The 18583-nt window shown below is 35.8% G+C and overlaps 3 protein-coding genes across 3 annotated transcripts; 2 read left to right on the top strand and 1 right to left on the bottom strand.

Moving 5' to 3' along the window:
• The first annotated feature begins 82 nt into the window (after positions 1–82).
• On the top strand, positions 83–8091 carry LOC139980675 (THO complex subunit 6 homolog). Its single transcript, XM_071992496.1, has 13 exons — positions 83–234; positions 1654–1769; positions 2355–2419; positions 2997–3048; positions 3366–3417; positions 3871–3957; positions 4516–4587; positions 4921–5023; positions 5176–5228; positions 5663–5731; positions 5932–6045; positions 6643–6771; positions 7108–8091. Exons 1-13 carry the CDS (start codon positions 217–219, stop codon positions 7189–7191), a joined length of 1014 nt encoding a protein of 337 aa, XP_071848597.1. The 5' UTR covers positions 83–216; the 3' UTR covers positions 7192–8091.
• Positions 8092–9079: 988 nt separating this feature from the next.
• On the top strand, positions 9080–12449 carry LOC139980672 (rRNA methyltransferase 3, mitochondrial-like). The gene is made up of 4 exons (XM_071992492.1): positions 9080–9596; positions 10123–10364; positions 10733–10894; positions 11360–12449. Exons 1-4 carry the CDS (start codon positions 9109–9111, stop codon positions 11761–11763), a joined length of 1296 nt encoding a protein of 431 aa, XP_071848593.1. The 5' UTR covers positions 9080–9108; the 3' UTR covers positions 11764–12449.
• On the bottom strand, positions 12450–18411 carry LOC139980674 (uncharacterized). Its single transcript, XM_071992495.1, has 7 exons — positions 17750–18411; positions 16997–17095; positions 16207–16362; positions 15890–16014; positions 15534–15690; positions 14834–14954; positions 12450–14081 (listed from the first exon to the last, which is right to left on the bottom strand). The coding sequence occupies exons 1-7, from the start codon at positions 18014–18016 to the stop codon at positions 13990–13992; spliced, it is 1017 nt and encodes a 338-aa protein (XP_071848596.1). The 5' UTR covers positions 18017–18411; the 3' UTR covers positions 12450–13989.
• Between the last annotated feature and the right edge of the window lie 172 nt (positions 18412–18583).

The following is an 18583-nucleotide window of genomic DNA, read 5'->3' as shown; positions in this document are numbered from 1 at the left end:
GAAATGGTTGGGACGGAGTCTGAAATCGTCAGAATCCTGGTTACCACCAGAAAAAAAATTCGTTCAGCAATAGGGTAGCAAATGCGTTGTTTTAGCACGCACGTACGGATTATTGTAGTTTAATGCACCCTCTTTTGCCGAGTAGCGCGGTTTCGGGGTGAGCGTCTAAAAAGTAAAATCTCTTCCGATTATCTAGGTTATTGGCAAACTATTAAGATGTCTATTAACTATGAAGTAAGTATGCAATTAGAGAAGCGATTTCTATGTCCATTTATATTGCATTTGGCCTACTTAACATAATTAAAAGCTGCCCTTTCTCAGCTACGTTTTTCGCAATTTTGAATACCCGTTGGATTGTGTTGGTACCATTTTCGCTAAAAATGTCATAAGTACCAGTTACTGTGTGTAAACTGTAAACCCTGTTCTTACCAATGCGTAAGGTTTCAGTCCCAGCAACGAAATATTATTTTACTTATTTTTCACGTAGTTGAAATAATCAGAATAAAACTAAGTTGAATCAAGTCAACGTTGAAAGTCATCAATATTGCTCCAGAAATGTGCAAGAACCTCAAATGAAATGTCACTCATGCGAGTCATGCTCCAATTTCAACAATTTATTTTATTTGGCCGTGGCTATTCTTATGACTAGTCGTAACAATTATTTATAAACTATTCTTACGGCAAAGGCGAATTCAAGCGCAGTAAAGTAAATAAAGCAACTGCGCATGAAGTAGGGGTAACCCTCACCTTAACTTTAACCCTAAACCCCAATCCTAACACTAACCCTAACCGGAAATTATTGTTACTCCTGGTCGTAAAAAATAGTACTCCTGTCATAAAAATAGCAACTGCGCATGCGTAATCGGAAATTATTCTTACGAACAGTCGTAAGAATAGCCACTTTGATTTTATTTTTACTGCCAATGTAGGAGTGAAGTTTATTGGCACTGATATATTGATTAATCTTCATAATATTCATCAAATGCTAGAGAAATTTGGAAGATAAAAGCCTCTAGGAAAGTACTTTGCAAAGTTCTAGCCAATTTTAGCATGCTCACATTTGGGCCAAAACTAACGACTTTTAAGTTAAGAATATCTTTCCTTTGACTGAATTTTATTTCATAACAAACTAGCAGAAAAGTTTATGAGTCTTTAAGTGAAAACCACATCCTCATAGTGTTTTTGTATCATGAATATTATATCATTGGTATCATTGTGATACTTTATAAATGCATCTATCTGGCAATTACAAGTGAAGTTCAGAATGAATGATGTCATCAGGATACCATACTTCAGCTGAAAATGTCTTTATTTTTCTTTATAATTTGTCAATCATTTAGCCACAGAGGGAAACAAAATTTCTACAAAAAAAGATAAACTTTGATGAAATTCTAGAAACTTTCATAGCTACTGTAAGCAAATTATTGCTAATTGTTGTTTTTTAAATACAGACCAAAGTACACGGTTACATTGGTCAAACATGAATTTTTCTTTCCAGGCAACACTAAGCAACTTTTGTGATGTTAATGTGAGCCCCTTCATAACTTTAAGTTTGAGAAAATGCTTTGGAAACTCCATTTCACCTTGTTCCATTCAAATGACCCTTCGCAAAAGTTGAACTTTAATCTAAATATTTTTTTATATCTTGAATAGACTCAAGTGCAAGAGGAGTTGAAGAAGCAGAACATGAATATCTTTGCTCAGTCTTTCTCAACTGATGGAAAATACTTAGCCACTGGAAACAACTTTGGAATTGTTGCAATTTATCAGTGAGTTTCATAATTGTCCTTTAATATTTTTTAAAGTAACAATTTTTTAAATATTTTAAGTGACACTACAAAATGATATATTTACATTTATGTCTTTGTTTTGATAGAGAGTGCAGAAAGTATTACATGAGTTCAAAATAAGAAATTCCAGTGTTGGATTAAGATATGACATGTTGCTTTTCAGTTTCATATTAGCCTTTGAGTACAACAGTTATTTATGTAGTTAAGGTCCTAAGGTTGATGTATTAGTGTACCTTTAACTTTAGAAGTGTTCACATGTGATGACGTGAACACACATGTCTGCTTGGGCAATTGAGATATTAGCAGTGTCCTGGAAGTAGGTTAAATTAAAAAAGAAGTGGAAGAGGAGACTTATTCCTTTATTTACCCTTCTTTCCTTTGTCCTAAATCGGCAGAACTCATTTTGCTCATGAAATTATTACATTTCTATTAGACAGTACTTACTTACTTATCTTTCATTTTAGAAAGTAATCTTGAACCTTCTCCCACCCTGCCCTTTTGTTGTTTGGTTTAAAAGGTACAGTATGAAATGAACAGTTATTCTGTGTTTCTTTTCTTTCACAGTATGAGTGGTGCTCTGTCGTCAAGTGCTAATGAAAATTCATTTAAGCCAATTTTCAAATTCAAAGGTGAGAATTCATTAAGAGGTCACTGAAAGTGTTTTCATCATCAGATTGTATCTTCTCTCCATCCCAGGGATGTCTGACTCTTATTAAAAAATATAGATATAAAAAGTTGAGTCAAACTTACAAGCTTACTGTGGTATGATTTTTTTTCCCTTGAAAATTCTGTATGTTCTTCATTCAACTAGACATTCAACTAGACATTCAACTAGACATTCAACTAGACATGATGAATTTATGTCTACTCATAGAAATGGTAGACATTTTGAAGTTATGTTTACTCATAAACAAAAACAGACAGGTTGAAGATATGTTTATCCATAGATTATTTTAGAATTCCACAATATGCAATGTTTACTGTGACTTCAGTTTTTTGCTGATTTCATTCACATATCAAATTTTATTTAGAAGAAGTGATTTTCCTGATTGTACTACATATACTGTAGAATCAACACATATCCAATGGTTTCTTTAATTTCTCATTAAAATCTATAGTTTGTTGCTTATCTTTAACAATTACCAGTTGTATAATGGTGTATTTTATTCAGGCTATTTTCTCTGTCTTATAAATGTTTCTTTGCAGTGTTTGATGGAGCTGTATACACAATGGTGTCAACGGATTCAGTTCTTATATGGTAAGAAAACAAAATACAAAAGTAATCAATAAAAGCTATAATTCTTCCTTTTTTAAGAGATTTTCATTTTTTTGGTTTTGATGATTGGATACAGTTTTAAATCACAGCCTTTCTTTAGACAAATAAGCATTTGTGAGCATTTTCTTTACTTCTCTCTTACTATCATATTATCTTTGCTTAACACTCATCAAAGAACATCTGTAAAATATATTCTCTGGTCCCAAGAAATAGTTATTTAAGAGTGTGGTGGACATTTCTCGTGTAATATGTTGGATATATTGGTTCTCTACTTTTTCTTTGGCATCTTTGGATTCCAGTGCTGGATGGGGTGACATCAAAGCATACAAATGGACAGATATATTGCAGAAGGTTGGTGTTACATTTTTTTTTACTTTGTGAGTCATTAGTACATAAGACCCTGCACTGAGTAAATAACATTACAAGTAACTTTAGTAAGCATGCCTTTGGGCTCATAGCATGTTGACCAGTGTGTTTATATTTGAATTCCAAAATCCCTTTCCATACTTATTTACCTCTCTTTTTCACATCTTTCAGAAATAATACCTTTATTAAAATAATTGGATTTCTGATCAGGACTTAACATATCTAAACAGTTTTTATTTTGCAAAAACCTTAGTCAAAAGCCATTGACACCTCAAATGTTTTATTATTTTCTTTTGATTTTAAGGTAGGATTCAAAATGTGGTAAATAATGGTTGAAATGATTCATAATATTTGAATTTTAGCTATGGGATAATGCAACAGAAGTCAATGAAAGCCGGTGACAATATTGATTTGGAAATTTATATTAATCTCTTTCAGGAACCGAAGGTGGTGTGGCTGTTGAGGGTACCCCACTTGGATAATCTTGGGGGTAATGAGACCAACGCCATGGTACTAAATCCAAAGGTAAGCCTCTAGATCCTTTACACTCTTCTCGATCAATAAAGTAGATGAATGTTTTTATCAAGAAAACTTAGATCCTGTTCAGTTTGTTGCATCAATAGTCTAGACCGCCTATGCCTGGTGCTTTTATTTATCAATACTTAAGTAATATTTTACCGTAATGATTAAATTTTTAGTAAAGCAATAAATTAATTCATAGGATGAGCCATAGTTACTTCAAAACAAATCAATTATATACAGCTTTTGATTTTTACCAGTCTACACCGATTAGTAGCTATGGCAGGTTGGAAAGCTAGCACAATGGTGTCAATATTTGTCACAATTTAATTTGAGAATGCCACTGGAACTGTTGACGGACATATTTTGCCCTCAAATGAATTTTCAGGGCCAGCTTCAACACTTACCATTCAGATCTGAAATCAATCTTTGAATATAGTCTCCCTTTTTGGAAAGTACACTTGTAAAGAGTTGAGGAACATTGCTAAATGAAAGTAAACAACACAAATGTCACTTTGATGGTTGTTTACACACAATACTATCCAGTTTTGTTTTCTTTTACAGGACCAAACTCTTTACTCTGGAGGAGGTGATGGTATAGTCTACAGCTGGGATCTGGAGACCGGGACAAATAATGTATGATGGCAATGAATACATCTTCATCATGTAGTAGCGGTGATAACATTTGTTAGCATTGTATAATGTTAACTACATGTGAAAGTACTATTCGTGTCCCAACAGAAGCCAACTTAACTTATTCTTAAGTTTATCATATTTCAAGATACAATTCAACTGGTATTTGTTTGTGGAGCGTGCTTGCAATAAAGATATGAAGATGAAATGATACCATCCGATGAATCTGCTAGAATCAGGAATATTACAAGTATTGACTCAATCCAACCATTACTGGTATGTTTTGTTACAATTCTCTCAAACACGTCAACGTCACTCTCTCTCTTCTGTCATCAGAGATCCTACACCGGTCACAAAGATTACATCCAGGCCCTCAGTCTCTTTCACAGTTCTGATCAGCTGGCCTCGGCAGCAGAAGATGGCAGTGTTAGAATATGGGGTAAGATATGTGGTGGTTAGGCCTCACCTTGTAATGCATTCTAATGAGTGGCACATTCAAATTTACAGGAACTTCACTTAGTAAACAGTTCACAAAGACTTATTTTGAATCGTTCCGATGTCACGATTCTACTTGTTTTTTCTTCATTTCAGATACAAGGACACCAGGGCAAGCAGTAGCGCTGATGGAACCTTTCAAAAATGAGGTAAACTAAATTGTATTAATTGTTAATTTATAGGTGCAAAGAAATGTGTGGCGTCGGGTTTTGCGTAAAAAAAAAACAATGTTACTTAGGTCCTGAAGCGACTGCTTGACTTGTGCACAGTTGGGTTTGTGGGTGTAACAAGTTACCAGTGACCATAACTTATTTGTTGTCATCTATTTAGTCTGTAAAGTCATGTGACAAGACAAGATATATTACCATCATTATTTCTGGTATATGTTAGATGGTGGATGGGTGTGTGTGTGTAGGGTGGGGGAGGGTGGGGGAGAACAGGATATACTCTTTCTTCATAGAGACATTTTTTTCCTAAGTAAACCTAGAGCTTACCTTCAGGCTTAATGTCCTTGTAAAACACATCTACCATGTCATTATGTATTTTTAAGACGATTCATTATCTTCTGGTTCTTTTCCAATAGGAATGTTCACAAGCATCGAACAAGAGGTGGCTGGGCTGTGTTCAAGTCAGTCCATCTGACGATTGGCTGGTAAGGACAAAACATGGGTTATCATATAATTGAATATACTATTTATTTACAGTTACTGAATTGAATGGTTTTTGTATGGGATGTAGGTCTCCAACATTTGAACCTATTAAAGCATCTTCCAATACTTCTGAAAACTGTCATATTTCTTATTTTTTACTAGTTATTCTTTTAATCCTGCACTGAGTTTTGTCTCTTTTCAGGTTTGTGGAGGTGGACCATCCTTGGCCCTGTGGCATCTGAGATCGCTGGCTCCTACTACAGTCTTTGATGCACCCCAATGTCATGCATACTCAGCACATTTCAATGAAGATACTGTAAGTTATGAAATTCTGAATATTAAATGATATTATGGGCAAGGGGAAATGGACAAGACTAAAACAATAAAGAGCACCAAAGTAATTTGTTTTCCAAAGTGAGAGAAACACATGTACAGAATACATAAGATGGTTTGAAATTTTTTTTTAACATTTGCTTCATAGCTTTTTTTGCTGCCGAGAATAGTTTCAGACAATTTTTTATGCCTGGTCAAATGATAATGACGTTTAATGATCAAGATTATAATAAGGGCACGTACAGTGACTTGATTAAGTGACACAGTAGTTGTTATCATTGTTAATAAATAATTTTAATGGCTTTGACATTGAGTGGTAGGAATTACCAATGAAATATTTTGTGGGTCAATTCCAGCCCTGACAGAAATGATGCATTCGGGTTGCTGAAGGTTCTGTCAAATGTCAAACCTTCAAGAAATGACTTAAATTCAAGTTTTTCCATATTTATTGTAATATTTCCTTGTGAGAATTCGTGATTGGAATCATCCATTCTCCAAAATGCAAAGACTTGGATAATTGTATTAAACGGTTATGTCTTTCCGTTATTAACCGGTCATGTCTTTTCGTTACTTGATTTAGGTCATCTCCGCCGGGTCTACTCCACACGTATATCACTGGAACTTGTCCGGCAGCCTCAAAAATCAAGTACCGTGTTCCTCCACAACTATCTATAACATTGAAATTCATCAGGGCAATGGAACTAGTAAGGTAGGCTATATATTAGTCATAGTTTACCTTGGCTTGGAGTTAGTAGTCGGTTAAGTTGATCAGTGCAAGCAAACGCTGAACACTTATCAAATATGGTTAAACTCAGAAGCAAACATCAGGTGAGAATTTATATATACAATGAGTATTAAGGTCTTATCATTCAGCATGGGATTGACAATCATTTCAAGTCCACCTTATTCAGACTGAAAACTTTGTGTTGTATGGAAGAGCCCATTGGCTTTCCGGTTAAATTAGATGTTTCCTTTTGACATGCACAAAGGATGTTTGTGAACTTGATTTCAATTGACTTATTCTTACGTACTTCTTCATTGATAGGTTATGTGTGCATCAGGCAGTAGCAGTCAAGTTGATGTCTACACAAACTTTGGATACAGAGCATTCTCATTGGACTTCAGCTGAAGGAACCTTTGACATTGGTTGGGTTTGACCATTTTGTCAGGAAGATGTGCAAAATATCAGCCGTTGAAAGCTGTTGCTCAGGAGACTGCTCTCAATTTAAACAATCTGGCAGATGTTTGATAAACAATAATCCATCTTTAACATGCTCTCTCTCAGATTCAGTCATGTTACTGGTATTAAACAGTTCTGTGCAAATGTTAGGAAGTGTTTCTTCCCATCCAAAATTGCTGGCATTGGCAGATGGCCTGGCAATAACTCAACGATGAAAACTATTTCAGCGTTCAGGTTTATGAGCTCTTTGAGCAAGTTTGTCTCAGTTTCAGCTACATGTGTAATGCAAGTGCCGCATGGCGTGTTTCAAGTGCTGGTGATTTTGTACATTCAAACTTGTACATTGGCTTTGTGGCTGGCAGATATAATATGTTGCAAACTCAACAAGTTAGTTTTGTTGTAGAATAAAGAGATCTGTGCAAAACTTGTCAAAAAGAACCAAAAATTCTAGATTATAGGTCTCTTCCATATCTAAAGTTTGTTTCTTCCGTGTTGTGTTCTTGTCTACACCTTCAACCGCCTCCTCCCTTCACCCTTTCCCCGAAAGGAGTTGTAACAAGCCAAAGGTAGATTCAAGCCATTGCAAAGTATTTTGCCAAGATGTAAAAAACTCTTTTATTCCTATGAGGTGAGAATTGTTTGAGTCACTTGCCTTTGAAAATTAATGTCTCTCAAGTTGGGGCTCATTGCAACCCCTGTACGCCACCTCCACCCTCCCGAAAGTTTGAAGTTGTAAAATATGAAATAACAGGCTGCTTCATACTCATGTTGTTTTTACTCATTATCATTTTGTTATAAAATATTACATACTTTATCCCATCTCTGTAACTGTGTGAAGCATACATACATTAATCAAATCAAGATCATGACATGGTATTTGCTTTTTTGTGTTCGTTTCATTGCCTTTTATTCTGTAAAGAAACTTTGAAAGCATATGTTCTTGGAAATTTGGAATACTTGAATGATTTTACTTTGACTGCCTGCATTATTCACCATGATAATTAACATTGCATAAGGTACCAAGTAAAAGATCAACTATGTTGCCCCTAATTCCCTCAACTATATAATATTCCCTTGATAGAAGCTTCCAATATTATTGTCACCAACTCACAATGATTTTACCAAACCTACCTATTATTATTCAAGTTATTATGATATTAGTAAATAAACTTAGTGAAATACATTGCTGCTATTGAATATTATGGATTAGCTTCAAACACTGAGCATCAAAAGTTCAAGATGAATCATAGAATCTTTATTTGTAGTCTTTCAGGTATATTTGGCCACTTATTCACTTTGACTATGGAGCAAAATTAAACGGAAGTAAACATACTGTAGGTAATAGATTATCCCACGAGACTGAATCAAATACAAGATTAAAAATAGTGCAAATCAAGTCAATCTTTTGACACTAATATTTTCTCCTATGTGAATGTCATAGATTTCTTACACTTCCCTGAAAGCCATAAAATGTGATAGATAATTCTCGGATAATGCTAAATGTGAACACCCAAATAATGAAATTAGTGAGGATGCTCTACTACAAGTAAACCGCGAATGCCCTCATCATATCCACGAGTAGGGCCACCCACTTTGACAATTGTCATGTACATAACAAAAGAAGCATTGCTGGCATATAAATCTAAAATGAGTAAGTAAAAATAGTTTTTTTTCCAGGTCGGTAGTAGGTTTTCGGTACCACATATGGCAATTTCACCATAAAAATGTCAGTCAAGCTCTTGATCCTTTTAAATTTGATATCGAGAAAACTCATTCGTTTCTTACAAACTGAAGATGCCCAAATCTGGAATTTTTGTATTTACCCAATTGGCGTTCAATACAGCTAGCTCTCGGCTCAGTGTAAAAATGGCGGCCTGCATAAACTCCAGCGTGCACGTTTGTCGATCAATTTTGCTTTTACAAACGACATTGAAATTGAGAAAAATCTTGTTTTCTGGAGTGCAGCTCTCACAAATACATTCATCCACATCAGTTTGTGGTAGAAGACCTTTGAGAAGGAAAGCCTTAAAGGTTTTTTTGGCCGACAACTCAAATCCCGGGACGGCTTCGCAAACACCTACAGGCAGTAACTCACTGACACGACCTGAAACTAGACCTAGGTTTGGCTTCCCTAATGATAGGCCAGCAAAAGTTGACCAAACCTCAACAGCAATTACCAGTTCTCATGTCAGTGACACTTCGTTTGTAGAACCTTTGCAACACCAAAACGACCATCAGTATAACAGAAAAACTAATTACCATGGAAACCACAAAGAGACAGGCAGTATAATTCTGGAAGAAGATGACTCAAAGTTTTTGTACACCAAAGCCCCATCTACGGACAAACGATTTGGGCAAGTATACATATTCAAAAGTCAATACTTGGTGAATCCCGAGGGTCAGTCTAAGAAGCCAACAGAAGCTCCTTTGAACCCTATCCAAGTGATAAATCGTGGATGAAAACGGGATCATATCATGCTTCTCTTGCGATAAGCCATTTTAGTAATCAGAGAATAACGAGGTGGGCGTGAAATTGTCGCTAAACTAAACATTCTTACTCTTACAAAGTCAGGCCTCCCAACCTGTATGCCACACAATATATATATTAAAAAAGGTGTAAGAATATTGCAGAGTAATTTCACACTCATTGGCAATGTTTGGTGGCCAGGTTTACCACAGTATTGACAACTATCAAGGACTTTGGTTTATAGTCTGCGATCATTTGGCTTTGGCTTAAATTCTCACTCCTTTGCTTTTCATTTCCATGAAAGTTAAATCTTCATTTTATTTATGCAGACATAGGCCTAGGCCCCTTTTACCAAAACTTCAAGTTGACCGACTCTGCTTTATTGACTCTCCTAACTCTTCTTTGTTTTGCAGCTCAATTATGACGATGGCCAAAAATCGCAAGTTACGAGAACGAAATAATAAAGTGATTTTAGAAGGAAAACGACTCGTCCATGATGCTTTGTCAGTCGGTGCAAAGTGCCATACGATATTCTTCAGTTTAACAAGCAACCTCGATGGCCTGCCTATCGACAAGATGGAAACAGAACTTGTAAAAATTCCATACAAAGAATTTGAAATTTGGTCTGGTTTGTCAACACCTCAAGGCATTGTGGGTAAGTTAAGTTTCAGATTTCAACTTGCATTTCCTTGAATTGTGAATGTTGAAAAAGGTTTCAGTTAAATTCAGTATAAACATTTTTGAAAACAGAGTAACAATACAAGAAAAGATGTGCTTAACAAATTTGAATAGCATCGACTTCTAAACTTTCTGCAAGGATTTAAAACTGTTTAGTTTTGTGGCACAAACATTTTAAATGTCATCAGTATTGCTCCCAACTAGGCCTGACCTATAAAGTCTGATAATGGTCACCCTAGCTCACAATTATTTTATTATTCATCTTGCATAATCTGAAGAAAAAATATCTTATATTAGGATTCTACACATTGTTGTAATTCATCACTTTATTTTTCTGTTGTCCAGGTGTTTTCACCAAGCCTTCTTATGATATGATAAAGACTGATGTTTCTGACCCTTGTATACCATTGACATTGGTTTGTGATAATATCAGAGACCCTGGTAATCTAGGGACCATCCTCAGAGCAGCTGCAGCAGCTAACTGTGAGAAGATACTAGTTACAAGAGGTAAGACAAATATGCATTTGCTTTAGAAAATCCATTTGACCATCACTTTACCAATGTGATACCCTACTGGTGTCATTTTAATATACAAACGGTTGATAAACGGAATATGGGGATTGATAGTTTGGTTATAATAAGTGTAGCCAGCTGGATCCCCATATTTGGACAGTCGGGGATATGCAGTGTCATGTAAACCAACTTTGCCTTTAGAAAATAGGTGTCTGCGGTGGTGAATGTAGGATGTAATAATACTGGTAAGTAGTTGTTACTTACTTGACAAAGCAGATTCTGAAGGTCATAAGAGATTGACGTATTTTTAAATTAGTTTTATTTAAAAAAGGCAGTTTTAATACTAAAAGTTGCTGCAAATTGTCAGAAATTTTCCAGCATACAGTAGCCTGCTTTCTGCTTGACAATTTCATCCTGATTGGTATGAAAATATGCTGAGTTCTCCATCTTGTTTGTAAGGATGCGTTGACATCTGGGATCCAAAGGTTCTTCGTGCCGGCGCTGGGGCTCACTTTCACACACCAGTTACCAACAGAATAGCCTGGCCCGAGGTCCCAAATTATCTAGACGCTGACACTTCCCTCTACATTGCGGATACATTCAACCAGACAGATGGAAGGGAGGATGCCTTACCCCAGCTGCTACACAGTGATATGGACTGGACAATGCAGTCAGCTTTGGTCATAGGTGGTGAGACTGAAGGCATCAGTCAAGAAGCTCTGGAGTTATGTGCGAGCACACACGGTACCACGGTATTTATTCCAATGTCCAAAGCTGTGGATAGTTTGAACTCTGCAATGTCAGCTTCCATCTTGTTGTTTGAGGCTAAGAGGCAATGGCTAGCACATCAAAAGAATAAGTAGCACATTCAGAAGGTCAGCGTTATTTGCTAAAAAATGTGTCAGAAGCCAATTAATGGTCACTCATGCTCCAATTTTGGAAAGAAAATTTTGTCAACCTGAAAGCAATTTGATTTCCTGACTTGCACTATGTTTTTGCTCTATTCAGTGTTTGGATGCACTGTATATATAGTCCAGGGTGAAAGGTCAATGAAAGTGCTTTTGAATGGTTATATCGCAATGTAAGCAAGCTAACAGTTTGGATCAATATTGATGACTTACTGGAAGCCAATTTCATAGTTTAGGTCTTGAGAGAAGAAATATATTTTTCAGGACTATATATAGCTTATCCCATGTGTTTGGTGTATGTAGTCATTTGCCGATCATAGACTTCCAATGTGTTATATTAGAATACAATTACTAAAATGTGTAATCTGTGTATGTACAGCAGTGTATTGATGTCACGGTACAACTCATACAGTAGTTCATGTAGGTTGTTCTACTAAAGAGTCCATCTTTTGATGTCCCATTTACATTGTAAATCATTAATGTTTACTCAGTAATTGGAATGGTCACAGCATTCACAAACTCCCATATTTTCAATACGTGTGCAGATTAATATTAAGGAGAATGATGTTACCTTTTGTGTTAAAAGTTATCGATTGACCATGAAAAATAAAATGCAATACAAAGTTGAAAGAAACAAATGATTTCATTGTTAAGTTTTATTCGTTGATCAGTTTTAATATTTCTCCTGTAACATTATCACATTTATGTTCAGTGATTCTTTTTTTATTTCATGAACAGAAAACGATAAATTTGAAATGGAATTTTTTCCTTTTTTTTCTTCAGAAGATGAACCCTAACAAATTATCTTAGAAGAAAAAATGAGAGATCTTTTAACAAACAATTCATTTTAAAATATTAAGATGAACATTACAAAACTCCTCAGTAAGAAAATAGATATCCATGACAATTGGATTTTGACAAGATTGAGCAACATTTCATGGAAGACCATATGACTTTTGGTTTAATGTCTTTACTATAGCTTTAAAACTACCTTAAATGTTATTAAACATTAAATAAAAAATATCTCTGGTTTGTATCGAAATCTACAGAACAGTACTGGCTTGTTCGGAAGTAGTACTGAACACAAATACACTTCAAGTTCTCTGGTTGGGGCATGAGGCAACTTCCAAATCTCTCAGACTGAATCAGGTTGGCTTATGAACCTTCATGTACAGGTTGTAGACGGATCCACAATTTTAAGAATGAGGGTAGTAATTGTGGGGTGAATGAATGCAAAAAATATTAAAGTTTAGCAGCCACTTGGTACATTCTGAGGCATGTTAAGATTATAAGTACTTTCTAAATGCAAGCCTTCTACTAATAAGTACTTTTGAATGTTGAAAACATCCCCCGACTGGATGTTTTCCCAGATTGACTGGATTGGTGGACCACCAAACCCCACTCCCTCATTTGTACATGCCACTGACCCATAGAGATCTTGTAGACCAGCAGTGCCTACTGGTAGGTATGTGGGAGTACAATGAGTAAGACCCACACAGACTAGCTGCTGTAATTCCCTTAAGTGTCTTACTTTTTACACACTGCATGACTGTTGAGGTCCAAAGGTTGCCTAGCTTGGTTCTCAAAAGCCAACGTATTCAACATACAAAATGACTAGTTTTCATTTTATTTCAGTTTATTTGATATCAAAAAGAGAAATAAATTCTGCTAGAAACCTGATAGTTGGTGTAAGTGCAAACCACTTTGCAACTTTTGGCATGAAGAAGGCAAAATCTAAAAAAAAAGAAATGTTAATTAGTAAACCAAACCTACGAGGCTTTGTAAAAGGGAACAAGATTTTTCAAACTGTTTGCTTTTATGAAGAAGGCAATCTGGTGGCGATATTAAATAATTTCTGTTTCATCAAATAAATGAGCTTGGAAAGTGAAGATAACAAATTTTTGGATACAAAGTAGAGCTCTAGTCAAGTGGCTATCCATATTGGTCCCTAAGCTGTGGAACAATCCTAGCGAATTTCAGGACTACCATCAAACCAGGGCCTTAGTCAATATATTATAATGTCTTTTCCTTAATGTTTCAGCCATTAGCAGTTTCAGCCATGTGATTGTGAAATTAGTATGACTTTAGTTATGACCTATATACCAGAATCCTTACAAAATATGCTGTAATTTAAAGCTGTATCATCCCTTGTCGTTGTTCACCCTGCACCCTTGGACTACCTCAGTCCCAATCACCACTGGACCCTATGGCAATGACTTCTCCTTCTCCTACAGCTTGGTAAGTGAACCACCATGTCTTGCTGGTGTATGCCACTGTAGTATGAAAGAACGGTTATAAATTACTCTCCATGAAATCTTTATGACTAGTATTGAAGTAATCAATTGTATGATCATAAGCAGGGATTATTAAAGAAAACCCACAAGAATGAAACTGGATAAGGTCAAACAGCAGAGGTCAAAATATTTAACTTGGCTATTTCTTCATTGTTGTACTTATAAAGAATTTGCCCTATCAAAGTTTTGTTTTTAATTTTCATGTCAGTTTGATCATTTATCTTTATACCCCCCAAATTAAATACAATTTTACGCCCAAAAAATAATAGTTTGGTAGCCAATCCCAGATCTAGAAAGTTCCGATCCATCCAGAAATAAGAATATTAAGGATGGATAGATCACATGGTAGGATTTTGTGCTTGTTTTTCAAAACAGAGACAAATCTTCTCTTAAAAGCTATCTATCTGAGTGTTTTCATACCAAATTATTGTATTTCCCTAATTATCTCTAAGTATTGTTTTTCTGAAATTATCAACATAATAATGATCAATTCTTGTCAACTGCCCTACACAAAATTAAGTCACAGTACTCCAGCACCAATATCAACGTGAGTGAATCATTGGAATAAAGCATAAAGGTCATTTTTTATACGATCCACCATATGCATTTTTTATGTGGCAATGCATCTTTTATGCGGTAATGCATTTTTTATGATGCAATGCATCCTTTATGTAGCAATGCACTTTCCCTCCCTTGTAGCTAAATAAATAATTAACAAGAATATAACTCACGTGTGTCACCCTCTTGTAAGGTTTCTTCCATTGTACGACATCCGCACTCTGAATGCAATGTTATGTGGAATTGTCCTGTAATTTGGGTGAGCCAAGCAATCGAATCCGATCTCATAAAAGACTAGGGAGTATAAAGGGCAAAAAGAGGACAATGAAAGCAAATGTTTAAATTGAATCACATGAAATCCATATTTATCGTGAAACAGTTTCACCTGCACCGATCCCAAAATATGCCAGGAAGTCTGAATATGGTTGCAGTTACTTAATTATTCAAGTAGTCACACTTACAATGCTAATAACCCAAGGATAGCAGATATATATATATATATATATATATGGCTGGGCAAGTGACAGGGCAAACTTATAAAAGTCATCCGAGACGACCAAATTTCTGTTTGGAAAACCAAAATCAGCTTTTGGAGGTCGTCCAGTGGAGGACTTGTCGGATTACAAAGTCAGATAGCATTGTAACTAACGACACTCAAAATAGGTGAAATGATAAATTGGTGTCACTCTCCATCCCTTTGGAGGTACTGAAATAAACCGACTGAAGGGGAGATTTTCTAGCCCAAAGCTGGTATTCCATACAAGGATCGTACTGTACACAACTCTCCTACCATGAACACATTCTCGGGTGACATCTATTGGTAACAAATTTGGTGCTTTAAAGTCGATGAAGGATTTCATTTTCGTAACTAACCTGAGCTGTGGAAATATAATCGCCATCATTTTCTGTCTTCTCTTCTTGCCCAACAAGAACAAAGTTTTCATCGCTGGAATCAACCATTGGTGGGATAAAATAAGGCCTTTGGTAGAACTTTCTGAAAGCTTTCATGCATTTGAACTGACAATTAAACCTGTATAGAAAGAAGAAGTTGCTTCATAACATGTAACCGTGACACCCTGCAGCTTGGACAACCAACCCAGTTGGGTGGACAACCGACCAACCATGCTGGATTGAAAACCAATTGCACTACTGGAGTCCCAGTTTGTCTAAAGGTCTAACAGCAAATTTTATTGTAAAGCTTAGCCCTGTTAAAACATTGGGTCTCTTACCAGTGAGCATTAAAACTGCCAGATTCTGAAATGCTTTTCAAGAAATCCATCATATTGGAACTCCCAATGCTACTAACGTAGGGACAGCTTAAACAATCTTGGTATACATTCTCTTCTAAGTACATCTGTGTAAAAAAGAATAAACAATCTATAGTAACGTGAAAATGACACAAACAACAAAAAGAAACAGACAACATAGCTAAAGCCTTGCTGCACAGACCAATATCAGAAAACCTTTCATATAAAACAACAATATCTTAACCTTTAAAGGAACTTTCAGCTCTTAGGGTTGTGAAGTTACATCATACAGACCGTACCTTTTGAAATGCTTTGAAACTTAAATTGTCGGAAGCTGATTGGCCTTCACGAGCATCTGTTATGATCACTGGAAGTTTCTTCAGTAGGTATTCACTAGTCATGACATCATGTGAGAGATTAGTCAAGCGGTGAACATCTGGATATTGCTGACACCACTGTCACAATGTATAAAGATGAAGAAGGATTAACACTGAAAATACTTTAATTTTAGATGTCTAAACATTTCAATAGTTAACTGAGATTAACATTGTAAATACTTTAATGGTAGATGTCTAAATATTTCAATAAAACTGACTGAAGTAGTCGTAGGAAGTTGACCGTGATCAAGAGTGAAGAGCAAGTGCCATAGATTTGTCAATGTTTCATTTTGGCCAAAACCTTCTTTGCTCTATCACCAGGGTATGGCTTTTCTTTGATATTCAGACTGGATAATCCCCTCTTGAAAGTTATTTGTCACTTCCACAGGGTGTATAGGTTACATACAGTATGATATTCAAAGGAAGGACTCTCAGTATCAAAAAACACTGGTGACAGAAACATAGATATCTTGAAGAGCAATACAAATACCATCCTAACAGCTAGCATGCAGTTAGCAATTTACGTGTTCAATGCATTTTGCTTATTAAATGCAGAAATTACCGCGCCTATTGTGGAAACACTGACTGATCATTTGTTTAGTGTATATAACATGTTTGTAGAGCATTTTGCTGTATGATCAGCATTTCATACAGGTCTAATAAATCACTCCCTATATCCTTAGTACTTACTGAAATATATCCAAACTCTTACCTTGCAATCCTCAGGCGTAACTGCTTCTACCACATAGTAAGGATTTGAAATCACGCAGTTGACATCATAGAGAGTTGTCCAGTCCCAGTATGGTAATAACTATCAAAATAAGAAGCACTGTTCTACTGGCAAGTTTTCTCCAAAACATGAAAACTAGTTTTAAAGACCAAAAACTGATTATGCAGTATGTTTTGACTACATGGCAACCTGTGATATGTATGTGAATGTATATATGCCTATGGCAGCTTAAATGTAATGGTTAATTTATTTCATTCTATATAATCTAACAGCATATTGCAGTAAATGTGCATGAAATGTCCTTCAGCTACATGGTCAATTTATTGTCCTCTTGAAAATAGTTTTCCTGTCTGACTGATCAGACACTTGCTAATGTTGATCTTTATTAAATATGTACATCTATACTTAATAGAAATGTCCAGAAAAGTTTTAATGTTAAGGTTTAAGCCATAGAAGAAGGGGGAGGGGGCTGACAGATGCAGGGGAACTGTACAGCCTTAAATTCTTAGATATTCAGTACTGACCCCAAATATGTTGGAAAGGAACAATGTGGCTACCCGTCCTCATAAAGTATCTTAGCTATCACCCTGAATGCACTTCCCATCATTTTTTTTTCTTCAATTGTCTAGCTTTTACCCTTTCCAATATCTGGAAATCACATGAAACTTCTCATTAAACAAAATTTGGAATAAATAATGATGACAAGTAATATAGTAGAAATTCTCTGACAGTTACCTTCAACTGCAAGAGTTTACACCCAATGCAAACCCATCTGTAGCAATTCTCGTTTCCCCATAGGATGGCAATGATAACGACCACCAAAGACAAACAAAGCAGCCTCTGTAATGTTTTTCGACGTCGTTTCTTAATGACCCAACTTATTACAGGTTCTGCACACTCCGATATTTTTGTAGGGTTAAAACCAGAAGTGGTGCAGATATTCACTGCATGTTTAAGCTGACTGTCTAAGTCTTTCAACCTGGATTCCCTTGAATCTTTCATTTTCGATTGCAAATGAACTTGCGAGTTGGTCAATGTCCGTCGTGGTTTTCGAAAGTCAGTTAATCCTACAATAATAAAGGCAAGGCTGTATCTTCTGTATTCAGTATATGTATAACCTCTTTAGCTAGGCTTAGGGGTCTCTCGTTAGGCAACTGAAACTTGAAAGCCTAACTTTCGTCCAGGTCCACGTACTGTAGTGTGGTCATAGGCCTATTCACTGCATCGCGAATCTCATATCACTTACATCCAGAAAACAGGTCTTTAATTTAAAATTTATGCTAAGAATACCTCTAGCCAAGTTAATTAACATTGGTGTTTTCCATTTGAGCGCTTTTGCTGTGGCAACAGCAGAAGTTGGCTCGAAATCGTCGTTTTCAATAACATATTGTGCAATAAATAGAGATGGCCATGATGGTATTAGTTCAATCAGCTAAATACTTGTCAAAATATGTTGAAAGTTGAGTTACTACGCGTATGGCAAGCCAAATACCAAAAATAGAAGGGGAAAAAACCCGATTTATCGGTCGAGAATTCAGGTTTACCAGTACAGAATGATGAATCCATTTT

Source organism: Apostichopus japonicus, chromosome 15 (assembly GCF_037975245.1).
Source record: "Apostichopus japonicus isolate 1M-3 chromosome 15, ASM3797524v1, whole genome shotgun sequence".
In the NCBI taxonomy this organism is placed as follows: domain Eukaryota; kingdom Metazoa; phylum Echinodermata; class Holothuroidea; order Aspidochirotida; family Stichopodidae; genus Apostichopus; species Apostichopus japonicus.
This window is presented reverse-complemented; position numbering and strand designations above follow the sequence as displayed.